At 41.9% G+C, this 18,511-nt stretch overlaps 1 protein-coding gene across 7 annotated transcripts in view; it reads right to left on the minus strand.

Moving 5' to 3' along the window:
• The window catches only part of PTPRC (protein tyrosine phosphatase, receptor type C), a 142,213-nt gene that overhangs the window by 58,319 nt on the left and 65,383 nt on the right, over positions 1-18,511 (minus strand). For all 7 annotated transcript variants that reach the window (XM_025206325.1, XM_014520770.2, XM_025206326.1 and 4 more), the window contains 3 exons: positions 16,106-16,258; positions 9,088-9,216; positions 2,213-2,374 (listed from right to left, as the gene is read on the minus strand). In XM_025206325.1, coding sequence (XP_025062110.1) covers positions 2,213-2,374; positions 9,088-9,216; positions 16,106-16,258 — 444 coding nt within the window. The remainder of the gene's footprint in view (positions 1-2,212; positions 2,375-9,087; positions 9,217-16,105; positions 16,259-18,511) is intronic.

Here is an 18,511-nt window from a genome sequence, read left to right on the forward strand (position 1 = left end):
ACAATTACTACACCTCACAACAGAACCATCAGCATTCCTGGATCTTACAGCTGCATCTCCAGAAATGTAATAAATCTCATCCAATGCCCCAAATGCCCTAATGGAAAATAACAAACAACAACTGCGCACCAGAAAGAATGCACAGATTGAAATCTATAAAAGACAAGAATGTCCAATTACTGGTGGGGACATTTCTCACAAGACAACTGCTTTCTCTCCAATCTCTCAGTTTTAATCCTCAAAGAGAACTTACAAAACTCTTTTCACAGGCTAGCCTACAAACTTCACTTCAGCAACGTCCCGGATACAAAAAAATCATGAACTAAATATAGACATTGGATTTATGACACATTTATGACACATTATAACCTGCTTGACATCTGACTCCCCTAGTACTTCTCCACCTGCTACATTCATCTTCTTTCTTCCCCCCCACCAAAATCTTTCACCCACTGACTCCTCAATTTACAACTTCACTGACTGCCTTTCATGCATGCATACCAGCCTCTGGCCTCTTTACTATTCATTCCATTCAGGAAGAACACACACACCAACTGCAGATTCTTCCTCAGCCTGATGAAGGATTTTTAAACCCGAAAGCTTGCTAAGAATTTTTTTTCCCATCTATTAAAGTTGGCCTAATAAAAGATATAAGATTCACCCAAATAACCTCATCTGCCTATGTCTTTAGACCAACACAGCTACAAAATACACCCCTGGATACCTAGGTGAGATTTTTACCTCAGGCCCTTTTTAATGGGTAAAGTGGATAGAACAAAATGGAGCAGAACTGGAATGGATACAGGAATAGTGCAAAGGGGAGGATTTTCTCAGCATAGGAACTGAGCCAGATAGCTTCTTACCTCTCTTCTGAGGTAATGGTCCACCTACTTAACTGAGCCAGCAGTAACACCTGAAGCTATCTGAAGAGAGAAGTTATTGGAGTTTCCTACCTTTTCTTTAAAGGTGGAAAGTTGAGTTCAAGGAAGAAAGTGAAATACTGGCAGTAGTGAAAAGGAAATAATTTTTAATAGTGGAATAAGGGAGGACAAGAAAGAATTAAATGGTTTGGGGAGGAACTAAAGAATGGAATTAAATCAGGTGACCTCAGCCCCTAGCTCATGGGCCAAATCCAGCCCCTAGCCCACTGGTTTTCCAGAGCTCTAGAAATTTGATAGCAGAGGAGAAGTCATAAGTAATGCTGTCATCACTGCCAAACTTCCAAGTCTCACAAACAGGATTACATGGCCCCATAGCTAAAAACCAACCTGCATACAAAGGGATAGGACTTGGGCTGCAACCTGATCTGGCATGCCCTTGGGCACAATAGAGAGCATGAGACTGGGACCGATCCAGCTCACAGACTCACCCCTATATGACTCATCCAGGCCAAAATATTGGGTGCCACTGCTTAAATGAACATGCACACACAGAGGACTAAAAGTAAGCAAAAATATTAGAAAAAGCTGATAAAAGTCTTGGAAAAGAAAAGATTTTGCTGGAAACAGAAAGTTGAAACTTCGAAAGTAGAAAGAAGATCAGAAGAGAAAAAAATATATTAAACATAAATTTTGTGCCCTAATTAGGCCTTGTCTGCACAAAGAAGTTTCTGCAAAAGTTTAGAAAATGATGGGAAATACTGCCCCCCGCATGTCCCCCCGCAAATGTTGGTAGACATGGATTTAAAAGCAGGAGAAAAATGAAAATAGAATATTAAAAGGAATTATAACAGAGGTAAAAAATGTACAGGGGTGTGAAAGCAGGCCTCGAGCTTTATCCTGTGAGAGCTAAGAATCCAAACTAACTAAACATGCCTAGGCCTATAAATAATTATTTGTTTTTACATTTGCATTGATATGATATCAGAAGAAGGTAAATATATTTTTATGCATCTTTTAAATTGTTTTGCATTTTGTATAAAATTAAATTTTAAAAGTCCTATTACCAAAAAAAATTCAAAGTTGATAAATTTATTAGGTTTAAGGTAACTTAAAAATGTCCACATTGAAAAGCATAATGCAAAGATAGTATCAACACTGAATATTGAAATGATTCAAATAAAATCAATAAATGAAAAATAATAGTGTGTAAACATTCCTAATACAACAGAAAATTTATTGTGCATGAATAATGAATGCATAACTAATGATGAACATCTTTTTTCTACTCATTTATGAAGTATTTGCATGCAAAGGTTATTAAATAAACTTACTTGCTGATGTCGTACGCCCTTTATAAACCAGCGGTTTTCCTGTAACATTTTCATTTTTCTTATTCACGGTGCATGCACGCACTTCTATTTCATACGTGTCGTATGGCCCATATCCTGTGCAGTTATGTGTAGTTTCTTTATCCAAAAAGAGGATAAAATTCCCTTTAAATAAAAAAGGGAAAGTTAAGTGAGCATGTCATATTATAAACAAAAGGACTGCCATGTAAGTTCTATCTTTTAATCCACTTTCCTGTCTCTAAAACAGGACAGTAAAGATTTTACAAAAAAAGATGCTAAAACCCAGAATTTTTTACAGTTTATGGATGAACCTGACTATGAATTAACTTAATTATATGGGGTCTGCTTCTTGCACCAATTAATTATATTTGGATTCATGAAAGAGAGTATCTTATCAAATATTCTATAACTGTAGTGATTATCATTATCCATATAAATAAAACACAGAAAAACCTCTGCTGAAATAATATAGTAAAATCTAATGGATTCAGAAGTTAGGAAATACCAGACCTAAGTTCCCTTGTGCAAACTCATCTGGATCTCATGTGGACATGCATTAATGATGGTCTCAAAATTATATTCTATACTATTTTTCCCCACAGGGAAATTCATGAAATGGTATGCTATTCAATAGTTCTTTTTATCTTCCATATTCAGTTTGCATCCTTGGTCCTTATTTAATTAACATGATCCAAACTGTCCACTGAAAGTTATTAATTTCTTATGTACTTTCTTATTCACCAGAATACCCAAGTACTTCATAAAAATGATGAATTTATCCTTGTAACCCCATAGGTGAGAATAGCAGTTGTTCCCATTATGCATCTGGAGATTGAGGACAAAACGATGAAGGCCAAATGAGTCAAATGTTAACTAAGTTTGGTGCCTAAATTGGAACACAAAGCACATTCATAATACTTAGCATTTTTACAACACCTTATATCTTGAAAGCACAGGTCTAATTGATTTGAACTGACACTATTAACTAAAAATCTCATCTCGGGTGTCTCGGGCTGAACACCCAGAACATGCGGAACATAAAATTAGTGACTACCTAGGAGAACTTTGCTTTAAGTGACTAGCCTAGCACCACAGGAATTCAGACGTAAGAGATTAGCCAGCTCACTTTTTGATAATGTTATAGTCAGGAACCAGCAGAGAGGTCATCACCAATGAAAAGGATACTTACCAAGCCCATTACTGTAAAAGGTAAAAAGAAAATGGAAATAAGGAAGAGATTTTAGCTGAGAATCTGTGCTGTACCTCCACACAGTAAAAGTAAGTCACCTTTCAAACCTCTCTTTGGAGGCCTAATCTGGGGCATGATGCCATTACATATACATATTATCAGGGTCCTTGGTATGATGCTTAGAGCTCCTACTACATCTTTCAAACCATATAAAGGGTCTACAGTGGAAGTAGAAATCCCTCACTTGTTTAAAAAAAGGGAGAAAAGAGGTTGCCCTCCACTCTTTTTCTTCTTCTACCACTTAGTGTTTCAAGTATTTCAATTTAAAATATTACAGATATTAAAATAATGGGCTTAAAGATGTTTTCATTTAACCTACTACCAATTCTGAATGCAAAGACAGGCATGGTATGAAGCATTTCCCCAACCCCTTTATTAGTCAACTTGCTGTCTGTCACACCTTTGGAACTCCACCTCTTCCTTTCTTTCCCCGTTTCTTAAAAGCCCAAACTGGCAACTTTAAACCAGTGCCCATTATGGCCTCTAGGCTACATTTTAACTTTAGATGCTGCCCAGCTGCTTTTAGAACATAGTATCTGAACTGAGAAGTGGTAGTTTCTCTTGCAAATCCCGTTGAAGAAGGGTCATCAGTGGCACTTCGAAAGGGAAAACACTATGTTGCCTCCTAGTTCAGTTGCTGCATTTGATAAATGGCTGAAAGGTATCATATAGACAGAAGGCAAGGTTCTTTGAGTAGATGTGATATCTTTTATTAGACCAACTGAGTAGTTGGAAAAAAGTTCTTGGAAAGCTTTTGGGCAGTCACCCTTCTTCAGGCATAGGGAGTCTCTGCTAGTCTGAGACTCCAAGGAATGAGAGAAGCTAAAAGTGTGGCAGGATGTCAGTGAGAATGTAAATAGGTAGAAATTAGAATGACAAAAGGTAAAGCAGGGAAGGGAGGGGAAAGAAAGAAGGGGTGGGGGGAGGCCAAAGGGAAACACTACAGTAGTAATAATGGCTCTCAATAAAAAAGGGAAATAGTTGGAAATCAAGAAGACAAAGGGCAAAAAAGTGGGGGAGGGGAGGAGGAAAAGGTGAGGGAAAAGAAGAATGTAAGAGGTCAGGTCAGGCAGGTGCCTGGTGAATTAGATGTCAGGCTGGTTGTAAGGTGTCATAAATTCAGCATCTATATTGAATCCATGATTTTTTATATCCAGTATATTTATGAAGTGAAGTCCATGAGGTCATCTATGAAAGGTGTTTTGTAAGTTCCCTTTGAGGATTAGAACTGAGAGATCAGAGAGGGAGTGATTGTCCTGTGAGAAGTGTGCCCCCACAGGTAGCTGGGTATTCTTGTCTTTGATAGATTTTTGCTGAGCGTTCATTCTGGTGCGCAGTTCTTGTTTGGCTTCTCCTACATATTTTTCATCAGGGCATTTGATGCACTGGATATAACATTTTTGGAGGTGCAGGTGTAAGACCCAGGAATGGTAATGGTTCTATATTGGGATGCAGTTATTGTGGGGGTAGTGGAGATGTGTTGACAGGTTTTGCATTTCTTGTCTTGGCACGGTCTGGATCCATTTGGTATGGTTTGGGTCATATGGAGTTTGCTTCTGGTGATGGGGTAAGCGAGGTTCAGTGCTTGTTTAAAAACTAGGATGGGTGGTTCTGGAAAGATCTCTTTAAGAACAGGGTCTTCTTCTAGTATGGGTTGCAATTGTTTGAGGATTTTCTGTGTAGGTCCCAGGTGATGAGTCATAACTAATGGTGTGTGATTTGTGGGGATTTTTTTTTTGTACTAAAGCAAATCTTCACGAGGTATCCAGGTGACTCTTTCAAAAGTGCAATCTCTCTCTGGAGGAGTGTCCTTGTTGACTGAAAGCCCTTTTTATATTTGTGAGATGGCAATCATGGGTATTCTCCTCGCTGCAAATTCATCCCCGTTCCTTACTTGCTTTATCTTTTGTCTTTCTAACTTCTACCTATTTATATTTTCACTGACATCCTGCCACACTTTTAGTTTTTCTCACTCCTTGGAGTCTCAGACTAGCAGACTCCCTATGCCTGGAGAAGGGTTACTGCACCTGAAAGCTTGCAGTAGAACTTTTTTCCAACTACTCAGTTGGTCTAATAAAAGATATCACATCTGCCAAAGAACCTTGCCTGCCTATGTCCTTAGACCAAGACAGCTATAACCAAAAACCCAGTCACATAGACAGAAAGTTCTTTGAAGTAGAAAATCATCTTTTTGTTGCATACTTTTACATTAAAAAATACTGTGCAGTAAGCGTACAGGGGAGCACATTTGCTCCCAATGGGAGCAGCCTCGAGAGGAAGAGCAGACTTCCCCATACAGTCTGGGACTGCCTGGGAACTGTCCCAGTCTGGGGCAGGTCCCAGCCAGCTCCAGGCTGGGTGGGGAACTCTCCCCATGCAGGGAGCTCCTGGCACCAGTTCCATGATTGGTGTGGGGGCTGGGAGATTGCTCCCTGCCCCCAGGAGCTGCCTGCTTCTGGAGTGGGCTCCAATGGCAGAGCCTAGGCTGGGACAATGTTCTTCCTTCTCACTACTGCCAGCATTTTCATTTTCTTCCTTGGAATTCAAACTTTGGATGTTCAAAATTTAAAGAAAATGTAAGCAGATCTTATATTGTACTGTAGGGAATTGATGGGCAGAATCCCATGGGAAGCCAATCTGAGGGGAAAAGTAAACTATCTGGTTGTACTATAAAGAAACCTTACTGAGGGCACAGGAATGAATGCAGGAAGACTAGTACGTATAGCAGAAGACCAGCTTGGCTTAGCAGGGAACTCTTCAGTGATCATGGAATACGAAAAGGAAGCTTATGAGAAGTAAAAACTAGGACAAACTACTAGGGAGGAGTAGAGTATTGCTTAGGAATGCAATGAAATCAGGAAGGCCAAAGTAGAATTGGAGTTGCAGCTAGCAAGGGATGTGAAAGGCAACAAGGAGAGTTTCTACAAGTATGTCAGCAAGAAGAGGAAGATGAGGAAAAGTTTGGGTCCCCTACTGAATGGAAGAGGCAACCTAGTGACTGATTATGAGGAAAAGGTTCAATGCCTTTTTTACCTCAGTCTTCACAGGCAAGGTCAGCTGTCAGACTACTGAACCTGGCAACACACTTTGGGAAGGTGATGAGCAGCTAATAGTGGCAAAAGAAAATGTTTGGTACTATTTAAAAAAGCTATATGTGAACAAATCTATGGAGCCAGATGCAATGCAACTGAGAGTGCTGAGGAAGTTGGCTGACGTGATTGCAGACCTACTGGCCATTATCTTTGAAAACTTGTGGCAATCAGGAGAGGTCCCAGACAATTGGAAAAGGGCAAATATAGTGCCCGTCTTAAAGAAACAGAAGAAGGAGGATCCAGGGAACTACAGATCAGTTGCTTCAGTCTTAGGAAAAATTATGGATCAGATCCTCAAGGAATCCATTTCTAAGCACTTAGGGGAGAGGAAGGGTGATTAGGAACAGTCAGCATGGATTCACTAACGGCAAGTTAAGTCTGATCAATCTGATTGCCTTCTATGATGAGATGACTGGTTCTGTGGATGTGGGGAGAGCAGTAGATGTGGTGTACCTTGTCTTTAGCAAGGCTTGTGATGAAGTCTCCACAACATTCTCACAGGCAAGATAAAGAAGTACAGCTTGGACTGTAAGGTAGATGGAAAACTGGCTGGATTGTTGGGCTCAAATGGTACCAATCAATGGCTTGATGTCTAGGTAGCAACTAGCATCAAGTGGAGTGCCCTGGGGTTGGCTCTGAGGCCAGTTTTGTTCAAGATGTTCATCAAAGTTTTGGAAGATAGGATGGAGTGCACCCTCAGGAAGTTTGCCAATGGAACCAAGCTGGGTGGGGAGTAGTAGATATGCTGGAGGATAGGGCTAGGATTCAGAGACAGAAACTGAAGGATTGGATCAAAAGAAATCTTACAAAGTTCAATAAGGACAACTGAAAAGTCCTGCGCTTGGGATGGAGCAATGCCATGCACCAATATAGACTAGGGACTAACTGTCTAAGCAGCAGCTCTGCAGAAAAGCACGTGGACTATAGTACTCAATAAGCTGAATGAGCCAACAGTGCCCTTGTTCTGAAAAAGGCTAACAGCATACTAGGCTGCATTAGTAGAAGTGCTGCCAGCAGATCTAGAGAAGTGTTTCTTCCCCTCTATTTGGCAATGGTAAGGCCACATTTGGAGTACTGTGTCCAGTTTTGGGCTCCCCACTACAGAAAGGATGTAGATAAATTTGAGAGATTCCAGCAGAGGGCAACACAAATGGTTAGAGGGCTAAAGAACATGACCTCTGAGGAGAAGCTGAGGGAACTGGCCTTATTTAGTCTGGAAAAGAGAAGACTGAGTGGGGATTTAATAGCAACCTTCAACTACTTGAAGTATAGTTCCAATGAGAATGGAGCTAGACTGTTCTCAGTGGCAAATAAGAGAGCAAGGAGCAATGAACTCAAGTTGCAGCAAAGCAAGTTTAAGTTCAATATTAGGAAAAACTCTCTCACTAGGAGGGTAGTAAAGCACTGGAACAGGTTACCTAGAGAGGTTGTGGAATCTCCATCCTTGGAGGTTTCTTAAGACCTGGATAGACAAAGTTTTGGCTGGGATGCTCTAGTTGGGGATGGTCCTACTTTGAGCAGGGGGTTAGACTAGATGACTTCCTTAGGTCCCTTCCAACCCTAATTTTCTATGATTCTAAGGCAAAGGTTGGTATTAGGAAGAGCCACAAGTTTGTCAGGCTGCTGGTTACTGGTAGGTCTGGTTGGCCAATAAACTGTAGATATAATTTATGAAATGGAAGGAGACCACATGATTTTGGGGTGTAAGCAACATGGACAAGGGGGAATTTCAAGGAGAGTACAATGAGTGAGCCAGAAAAGAAGTGGTCATGTGGCAATGAATTTTCCTTCAGCTGAAATAACAGCCTGAGGCTTGCCAGCTAGCTCAAATATACATGTCCACATGCAGTTTGGAAGCAGACCCGGCTTCAAGCTAATCAAAGAAGCTGAAAGACTGACTGGTCCACTATGGACTCTGAGGGCTCCTATACACATGCATGGATCCTGCTCTGATTCGCTGAAAATCCAGCACTTTGGAGCAGACTTGTTTAATCAAGTCTGCTGGAGCACAGAAAGTGATACGCTCCAGCATGCTTCCGCATCACCCGTATCAGCATCCCCATGCATCTCCAAGCTGAAAAAAATGGTGGTGGGGGTGCTTTGAAATAAAACATGTTTGATAAGCTTTATTTCAAAGCACTCCACCTCAATTTTTTTCAACATGGGGACGCTGATACTCATGACATGTGGGAGCATTTAATTAGTGCAGCTTGCTAATTAAAAGTTCCTGGTGCCACGACCCACAACACATGTAAAAATGTCCTAAGAGCTCAAGTGTGGGGTTACACTATAGCCTTTGGCTACCTTTACATTAAAAGTATGTGGCATTATTAAAAAAGAAGGTTTTTTAAAAACTTCTTAGAGAAACAATAGGGCATTTCAACAATTACTTGTGTAACAGTTATCTCTAGAGTCTCTGATCAGTAATAAAGTCCTCATTAGACAGTATACAGTGACAGAATAAACTTAGAATTCATCTCAGTTATGTGGCAAATATCAAAGAAAAATGTACTTACCAGACTCCCCCTTTTTACATGTCACATTATATCCACCTATAGGCCCAGTTGTGTTTGAGGGTCCACGCCAGGTAATTGATACACTTTTAGAAGTTACTTCTTGAGTCACATTTTCAGGTATCCCTGGAACTGTTACAGAAAATTGGAGAACTAAGAATAAAACTACTTTCATGTAGAAAATACTTTTAAAAATGATAAAGAAACAACAGCTAAGGACACTTAAAATAAAAAGTGTTTCAAGTTTGAAAGCATTGAATGGAATTACAATTTTATTGGATAGAAGTATAAGGGATTGACAAAATGTGCACAAAGTATTGATCTCCGATCCATTTTACACAAATACAGGACTCCAATTCACGGAAATCTGTGAAGAAATTGCATAGTTCAACACAAAAAGCAATTGGAGGTTAGAAACCAAGGCCGTGTGCAGAGGAAATGACAGGCATGTGTGCATGACACTTTAAAGCAGGCTAAATGCTTTTGCACCACTTTAATGGTGTCAGTGCTTGCACGCCTTGGTGGCATATTGCACATTCCAGCCACTGTAGGAAATTCAGCAGCAGAATGCACCTTAAATGACTTGGGGAGGCAGCAAACTAAAACACATCTGAGGAGTTTTAGCTTGCTGCCTCTACAGCCGCGGAGTGAAGCACTGGGCTCCCTGCAGCTCAAAGGCTCTGCAGGAAACCCTGCAACAGCCCACGAAGGCAGGATCCAGCCAAGAAAAGTGGCTGATCTCCACCCCCCGCACCCTGCCTGCCTGAGCTGCGTGGGGGCCTGGTGCTTCCCTCCGCAGCTGCCGTGCCCTTGGGACCACCCAAGTACTAGTGGCATCTGTGGGAGCTCCTTGCTCACTGTTGCCAGGCTCCTGCTGCCACACTTCTGCCACCACCAAGCCCCACCACCGCTGTGCCCCCCCAGCCACCAGGGATACGGGTCATTCATATCAGTGTGTGTACAACACGGGGGTTTAAAGGGCCCTATAATGAAGCGGTGTTTTTAAAAACCCACCATTTCAATTTAGGGCTCCCGTTTCATCTACACATGCCCGAAGCCTTTATTTTAGAATGATCACTGTAGCAATGAAAAGAGTGAAAGAGACAGAAGTAATTGGAGCAGTGGTCTGTATAGGTTCCATAGGTGTCTATCACAATTCAAGGTTCTGGTTTTGGCCAAGAAGGCCCTAAATAGGCTGACCCTGCCGACTCAAGAGACCACCTCTTCCTTTATGTTTCAGAACAATATCTAAGGTCAACTGAGAACAAACTCCTGCATGTATCATCTGTGCACCAAGTTTGTTGGGTGATAACTAGGGACCTACCAAATTCGCAGCAGAAGTGAATGTGTGGCAGCTCCTTTAATCTTGTATTTTCCTCCATGTGTCCCCAATGAAGGGGCCCTGCTGTTTGGCACTCAATCCAGATAGGCGGGGAGGCAAAAATGATAGTTTTAAATATGGTGTGGTTTTTGCTTCCTGTTGGTGATTGGCCAAGGAGCGCTGGCATCCTTGTTGCTTGTTGCTGACCAGCTGGGAGGCAAAAACAGCACCATATTTTAAACCGTGGTTTTCACCTCCCTGCTGATCAGGAGCAGCAAGCACATGGCAGGGCCTCTCCACCAGTCAGTGGCAGGGAGGACATATGGGACAAACTGCGAGATTAAATAGTCATCATGCAGTGCAATTCTGCTGTGATTTCGGTAGAACCCTTAGTGATAACACATGGAAGATCATTCTCTGTAGTGATTCCTTTGCTCTGGAATAACTCCCTTAAGGTCCATCAGAGCTTGAGCTTGGACATTTTCCAGGAGTATTGTAAGACCTTCTCTTATATTGGGACATATGGGAAAAACTGCGAGATTAAATAGTCATCATGCAGTGCAATTCTGCTGTGATTTCGGTAGAACCCTTAGTGATAACACATGGAAGATCATTCTCTGTAGTGATTCCTTTGCTCTGGAATAACTCCCTTAAGGTCCATCAGAGCTTGAGCTTGGACATTTTCCAGGAGTATTGTAAGACCTTCTCTTATATTGGCAGGCTGGGTTAAGTTTTGGGTCACTGGGGTGTTTGTTCTGTTACATATTATTGTATCTTAATATTTGTATCTGTCTTTATAATTTATCTGGTTCTTATTATAAATCACCCTGAGTCTCTTTTGGGAGTGAAGCATAAAAATCTAATCGATAAACAGAAGGGCATAGAATGTACTAATAAAAAATCCTTATAAAAAGTCAAGTAATTTAAGGAAGAGCACACACCAACTGCAGATGCTTCCTCAGCTTCTCGAAGGGTGTTTATACCTGAAAGCATGTTAGAAGACTTTTTCCAACTATTTTGAGTTGTAGGGCTGTACGAAATTTTGCCACCAGTTTTGTTTCAAGACTGTTTCGACTTGTTTCAACATTGAAATAGCAAAATCAAAATGGAACAGATATGGTCAAAACAGCCTTGAAACAAAATGAGGCAAGTCGAAACGTTTCACCGTTTCAACGCTGTTTCGACATTTCGCCCGTAGGCTATAATGGGGAAGGTTGAACCAGCCTATAGCTTTGTCATTTCTGCCCTGATTTGCATGAAACTTACAGAATTGATATCCCCTTCTGAGGGCATGATGCCTGACAGTTTCAAGGAGATAGGTATAGGGGTTCTGGGTATAGGTATAGGGGTTCTGGGTTCAGGGAAACTGCACCCCTTAATCATGAAAGCAAAACTCATGTCACGTATATGTGTTAAGCCACAGTGGAGTCAAAACTGCAGGCCTGCTAGCCCCTGATGAGGCCACAAAGCCTGGCAGCTGTCAAGGAGATAGGTATAGGGGTTCTGGGGCCCTGTACCCCTAGCTGCTGACCGGCAAAACTAATGACATGGGTGCTTGTGCAACTACAGGGGGACTGAAGATCCTCCTGTACAACTGTGACTTACCACTAGAGGGCTGGCAAGCAGAGTAATGGACAAGAATCAGAACTCTACTCCCCCTCCAGTGTGGAAGTGGGGATGGCATGAAGCTTAGAGGCAGAGCAGAGGGAGAATAGAGATTCAGCAAGGAAAATGATTTTTCTCTAATTGATTTAGTGCTGGTTAAAGGTGTCATACAGAATAAAGTCCTGAATTGATCCACACGGTAGGAACAGTGTAGGCAGAAACAGGGCAAACTCCATCCACGCTCCTTAGCTGTGGCCTGGAAGGAATGAAAGAAGTCTCCATGCCATCTTTCCATCCTTAATATTGCTCCTGTGGTAACAGGGCCCAAACCAGCAAGAAACAATATTGTCTAGCTCATGCTCTGTACCATCAGTCATGAGAGCTGAGTTCTGGTCCCAGTTCTCCTGCTAGCTTGCCATGTGGTGTTGAAGAACTGACAGAGAGGCCTTATAATGTGAGAGATCAGCTGGACCTTTCATTGCAAAATGTTTCAGAATACATGGATGACAGATTCCACAAAAGAGCTAAGCCTGACCTCAGCTGATACTTGCTCTCTGTCTGGGATATCCTTGCTGTCTATCTGGGCAGCACCTGGCCATGCCTTCCCACAAGCTGTTTGTCTCTATCCGCCTACCTCCAATGAACTAGGTGCATTTAAATACCCTTGACAAGGTGCTACCTGAGGTATCCCTCAATAGACTCAAGACACACCCCTTGATAGATTTGAGGCACCCATCAGTAAATGCCAGCTCTTAGTTTTCACTCATTTTTTTACACTATAGAAAAAAATAGAGCAATTCTTCTGTTGTGAAGAACTCAGAAAGACCCCAACAGGGTAGAATGTTTTTAAAATTATGGATTCTTATTTGAAATCTCCAGTATTATTTTGTGAATCATGTTTATAAGTTTAACAATTAATGCAGGCAGCTCTACTTTTGGCACACAGTTGCCACATCAGTTTCAACTAGATCAGGGAGCCCAAACAGCTCAGCTGCCTGGCAATAATACCACACAGCTAGGGGAAGCATATTTCTCCAGGCTTCCTGGTCTCACTGAAATTAATGTTGTGGCTTCATGCTGAGAGCAGAGCTGCTGGGGATTAAGCCCCAACAGCTCCACATTAAGTGTGGAGTTGCACAGCTCTTCAATACCAGGGAGCCCAGAAAGTTCTTCCCTAAGATGGCTGCATTATGGTTGTGGCTCTGCACTGCCAATGTAGTTGTTGGGGGTTAATCCCCACTGGCTCTGCTCTCTGCACAGAGCTGCAGCATTAACTGTGGCAAGACAAAGGAGCTGGGAAAGCGTTCTACCCTGGGTTCCCTGGTCTCACTGAAATTAAGGCACACTGACAGCAGCTCAGCGGCCCAGCAGTGAGATCATATGGCCAGGGAAAGCCTGATTCCCTCAGACACATGGGGCACTTTTACATATTCTCCAGAGGTTGGGGGTGGATAGTCTAATTAAAGCACTGCAGTGTCTCATGTATCAGCATTCCTGTGCTTCAAAATGGTGGCGGGGCGCTTGAACCCAAATGGCGGCAGGGGCATTTGAATTAAAGTTCAGTCAACAAGCTTTAGTTCAATCTCCACCACAGCCATTTTGAAATGCAGGGATGCTGATACACAAAATGTGGGCGGCTGCTAGAGCACTCTAAGTACCACACTCCAGCAGACTTGATTAATTGAGTCTGCTCTGATGTGCTATAATTACAGCGCATCAGAGCAGCCTCTGCACTTGTGTACAGGTACCCCTGGTCTCCATTTATTTGGGCCGCAGTGGCTCCATATTGAGCATGAACCCCCAAACAGCAAGACAATGAAGCTGAGAGAAGCTGGCTTCCTCTGGCTGCCTAGTCTCCATTGAATAAGTCCTACTGGCTCCATATTGAGCTACCAATCAGAAAAACCATGTAGCTAGGGGAGGCATACTTCCCTTATCTCCCTGGTCGATCTAAAATTAACCCACTCAGAGTAGTTGCTCTCAGGGCACATCTACACATTGCCCTACAGTGATGTTTTTACTGTGCCGTGCTTTAGTACTTCCAAAAGGAAGTACTAAAGCTCAGTGCAGTAACCACCTGTACTGTGTCATGTGCATGACACACAGTTATTTTTAGAAGCTACTTCACCATAGTGTATGCTATAATGGGGGAGTGTGCTGCTACGGCGAAGTAGTTGCTGGTCATGTGTAGACAGCTGTGGATGCTACATCGACATAGTGTGTTGCTATGGTGATGTATCATCACATGTAGACGTACCCTCAATGTGGGGGCAGGGAGATGACTAGAACTTTGCAGGGTAGAAAAGGCTAAAGCAGCTGAGAGCTGTGCATCCTGTGATGCTGGAGGAATGAAAGAGAAGTATATTTACTCAATGCAAGTCACTAAATCAATAGGGCACAAAACATGGCATAAAGATTAGCAACCTTTAAAAAACAAACAAACACCATAATGTACTACACACAAACTACTAGATGGTCTCTACTCTGTTTGTCTCCAGGAAATCTGGGATAAATCCCCATATACCCTAGTACCACATATGAGCACCAGTAAGCACATAATGAACACAAACAATTATGCCTTGGTCATATTATAAAAAAATAGCGTGGGCAGGAGAAGTGATCCTGGCTTGAGCTTGTGGGGCACACATCACTGTTTGTGGACACTATCAATTAGGGGTGTGCAAAGTGGGCCCTATTCAATTTGGATTCAGATTCAGCCTGAATCAGGGACAGCAATTTGATTAGTTGATTTGGATCACTGTCTCTGATTCAATTTGGCCAAATCCAAAACTGAAGATTTGATGCTGATTCAGAGAATCAGTGATTCGGACATAAACACAACTTTAAATGTTTTTTCTACATACCTTGAGGTACCAGGCATGGCTCATGAACGCTGGGATGCTGGGGTGGATGAAGCGTCCCACAGGATCATGGGGGGCACCCCCATGTGCTCGGTGGTGAACCTAGAAGTGGACCAGAAGTACTTCCGGTCCACTTCCAGATCTGCTGGGGAGCATGGTGACAGGGGCCCCTCACGCCCCCCCTGGCTGGGTGATCGGCCACAGGAGGACCCCGGGTGCCCCCTCCCAGACCCAGGAGGCACCAGTCACTGAGCTGGGGGGGGCACAGGGGAGCCCTCTGTGTGCTCCTCAGTGGACCCAGAAGTGGACCGGAAAAAGCTTCTGGTCCACTTCCGGGTCTGCTGCCAAGCGTGCTGGGGAGCCCCCATTCTCCTGTGGGACACTCCATCAGCCCCACCTTTGTAGCATTCATGAGTCACCTGATACCTTGAGGTATGTAGAAAAGATATTTAAAGCTGTATCTATGTCCAAATCAATTCAGGAGGGTTCCGATTTGAATTGGAAAGATTAAAGGGTCTCCTGATTTGATTCGGATTCAGAGATTCAGCCACCGAATCAGGCTGAATCTCCACTGAATCAAATCAGCAACCAAAGCTTCACACAGCCCTATTATCAATGCAGGCACACATTATCAATGGGAACTCTGAATCAAAATTCTAAGTTAAAGGCCTTTTGTTATCATGCTTCTCCAGTGTGACATTAAAGGGGAAATACTTGATGCTCATTTTTTGGCTTCTCTTGGATCATTCTTGAAGGGGTTGAAAACTTTTATTCTAAACATATTTTTTGGTTTTGAATGCCAGAAGTTTCCAGGAAATGGAAACTACAGCCTAATGATTGTATAAAGGAAAAAATATAGACAGAAAGAAACAGTGAGGCAGAGTGAGGTAAAGTTAAGCAAAGTGAAGCAAAAACCATGATAATAGAAAAATAAAATGGCAGGGAAGAAAAAGAATGAGAAGAAAAAAAATGTGAAACAATACTACAAAATAAATTTATTTAAGGATCATAAAGTGTATTTTTTTTATTTTTCAGGTCATCACTTTTTCAAAAATATTTTTTAAAGAATTGAATATTTTAAGGGAATTTTTCTATTTCAAAAATCCAAAAGGCCCATTAAAAATTTGACTGGCTCTGCAGTTGGCATAAGTGCTGAGTTGGGAAGACCTATAATAGGAAAGAAAGCATTTTGTGTTTTTATTATGTTTAAAGGAATAGTAAATGTTGTACTCACCTCCAACATCTGTTTGTATTTCTTTTGTACGCTTCTCGATTCTTTTACCAGCAAAGATTATTTCTGATGTGCAAGTATAATTGTGGTACGGTAAAAGTTCTGTCACTGTTTTAGTAGGTTCCTTAGACTGATCATCTGCACCAGAAAGATTTCCTGCATCAAAATGTAAAAACTTATTAACAGTCTTCCTGATTCAAAATCAGTGATTAACTTGCAAATACCATATTTTTTTGCATACCACATGCCCAAATGAGACATACACCTTGATTTGGGAAGGCATAATGAAAATTTTTCTAGTCTTCCTGGACACAGCATGGGCTCACCATGGCTGAATGCCCCTGACAGCATGCATGATGAGTATAGAGTAGACCCCTCAGCATCACTCCCCCTCTCCTTGCAACTCCAAACCTAAAGGTTTAACCCTATCATAGCTGTTGCCAAAGTGGCAAATGTCAATTTGGCAGCAGCTATGACAGAGTTACACCTTTAGCTTTAGAGCTTCAAGAAGAGATTGAGTGAGATGAGGAGTTGACATCACCCCTCCTACGAGTGGCCAGGAAGGTAGCACAGTTCATGGCAGACATTCCAGCATCCCCTTCATTCCAGATCTGCTTATCAGCTTCCTCACATGCACCCCAATTTTAGATGGCTAATTTTGGGGAGAAAGGTGTATTTGGTGTGTGAGTAAATATGGTATTTCATCTCACATTTATAATTTATTCCTTTTATCTGAACATAAAAGTAGCCAATACAACAATGGCAGTTTAAAAAAGGGAAGCAAACATATCATGCATAGCATCTACATATTATAATAATAGTGTCACAATATGAAAGCTAAGAACTCTGTTTTCACTCTTATGACTCATATATATGTATCCTAATTTCATCCACATTCTCTCTGAGACCAAAAAGGTAGATTTGCTGTAATAAACTGGGTATAGATATGATTCAAAATATGCAAGCTCCTTCCACAATAGGGAGTCTAGACAATTCTGAAGATTATATGAATGCTAATTTTAAATAGAGATTAAAACATATTTACACATATGTTTAATTTTAATTATAAAAATATATTCATGCTATTGTCTAGAAACAGTAATTCACAAAGTCTGGAGGGTTCATTATGGATGAGAATAAAAAGGTCAGGATATTTATCCAAGCCCTTTGAGATCAAACCCACTAAGTACATTCTATCCTTGATTATCCTGTCAGGACAGGCCAAGGCCAAGAACCTTCCCTTCCTTTCTTCCACCTGTATGTTTAGGACTATCCTTCTCTTCAACTCTTATGAACATTGAGCTCTTTCCATCTTCATAACCTGAGTCATCTACCCTCCCTGCTTTCACTGTGGCCCTACCTGCAGGGGAGAGTATGGGTGGAAGTTGGAAACCCAACTGGGGGATATTTTCCCAAATCTGTCTTCTCGTTATTCTTACCCACCCCTTGAGGGGATAACTATGGATGTCTTCTTTCTCCTGCCATGTACTATGTCCTGTATTACATTCTTATTTTGGAGTAGTGCCTGAACCAGCCGCTCTAATCAAATGTCCTAGCTAGGCAGGGGATGTGAGGAGAGCCCTTCCTTTAATTTCTTCTAGTAGTAAAGAACCTGAAGAATTTTCTATATAGTAGTTAGGCTGTATTCTCCCTTGCTGTTAGCAATGGATAGAACTTATTGAACTCCTTTTGTTTTAAACACACTCATATTGGGGACAGCAGTAGAATAAAGAAATCCATCGCTGTCCAGGAGAGGAATGGTGAGCATCTGTGGACTACATCAGCCCCAGCCTGCTACATTTTCAACAGATGTCAAGACTTGAGGGAAGGTTAAAAGTGGACAGAACAGCTTAGCTGGGTGCTGGTTGGGACAGCAAACCTCCCAGTCTACAGAAGAAACCTCCTCTATCTCCTAAACCTCCCACTCTATAGAAGACAAGTCTAGCTGGTATCAAGCTCTGATTAGGGATTGCTCCCAGACACCTGCCAGAGCTTCTCTGAAGGGAAGCCTTATCTGGAATGACTGTTTTAATTGCTACCAATGGTTGCTGCTTTTCCTGAAGAGGACTAAAAACAAAACAAAACCCTTTTGTCTTATGTACCTTACTAGAAGATTGACAAAGGTCTGTCCTGAGCACAGGAGTGATATGGTCACAGAAGTTTATCATCTTAACTAAAATTTTCCTACCAAATAGTAAAACAGGAAAAATGTCAAGGCAACAACTCTTTAATGGATGTGTATTTTCTCATTATTCTTAGACTTACTGTATTTATTCAAGTCCAAGATGAGCTTTTCTCCCCCTGCCCATTTAATATGGGGAGAAAGCCCCTCATCTTTGATTTGACAGCAAGGCAGCAGGAGGGTAGACAGCAGCGGCTGTGGCTGTGGTCAGGACTGAAGCCACAGCT

The sequence above is a fragment of the Alligator sinensis genome, unplaced genomic scaffold, assembly GCF_000455745.1.
Source record: "Alligator sinensis unplaced genomic scaffold, ASM45574v1 scaffold34_1, whole genome shotgun sequence".
NCBI classification, from domain to species: Eukaryota; Metazoa; Chordata; order Crocodylia; family Alligatoridae; genus Alligator; species Alligator sinensis.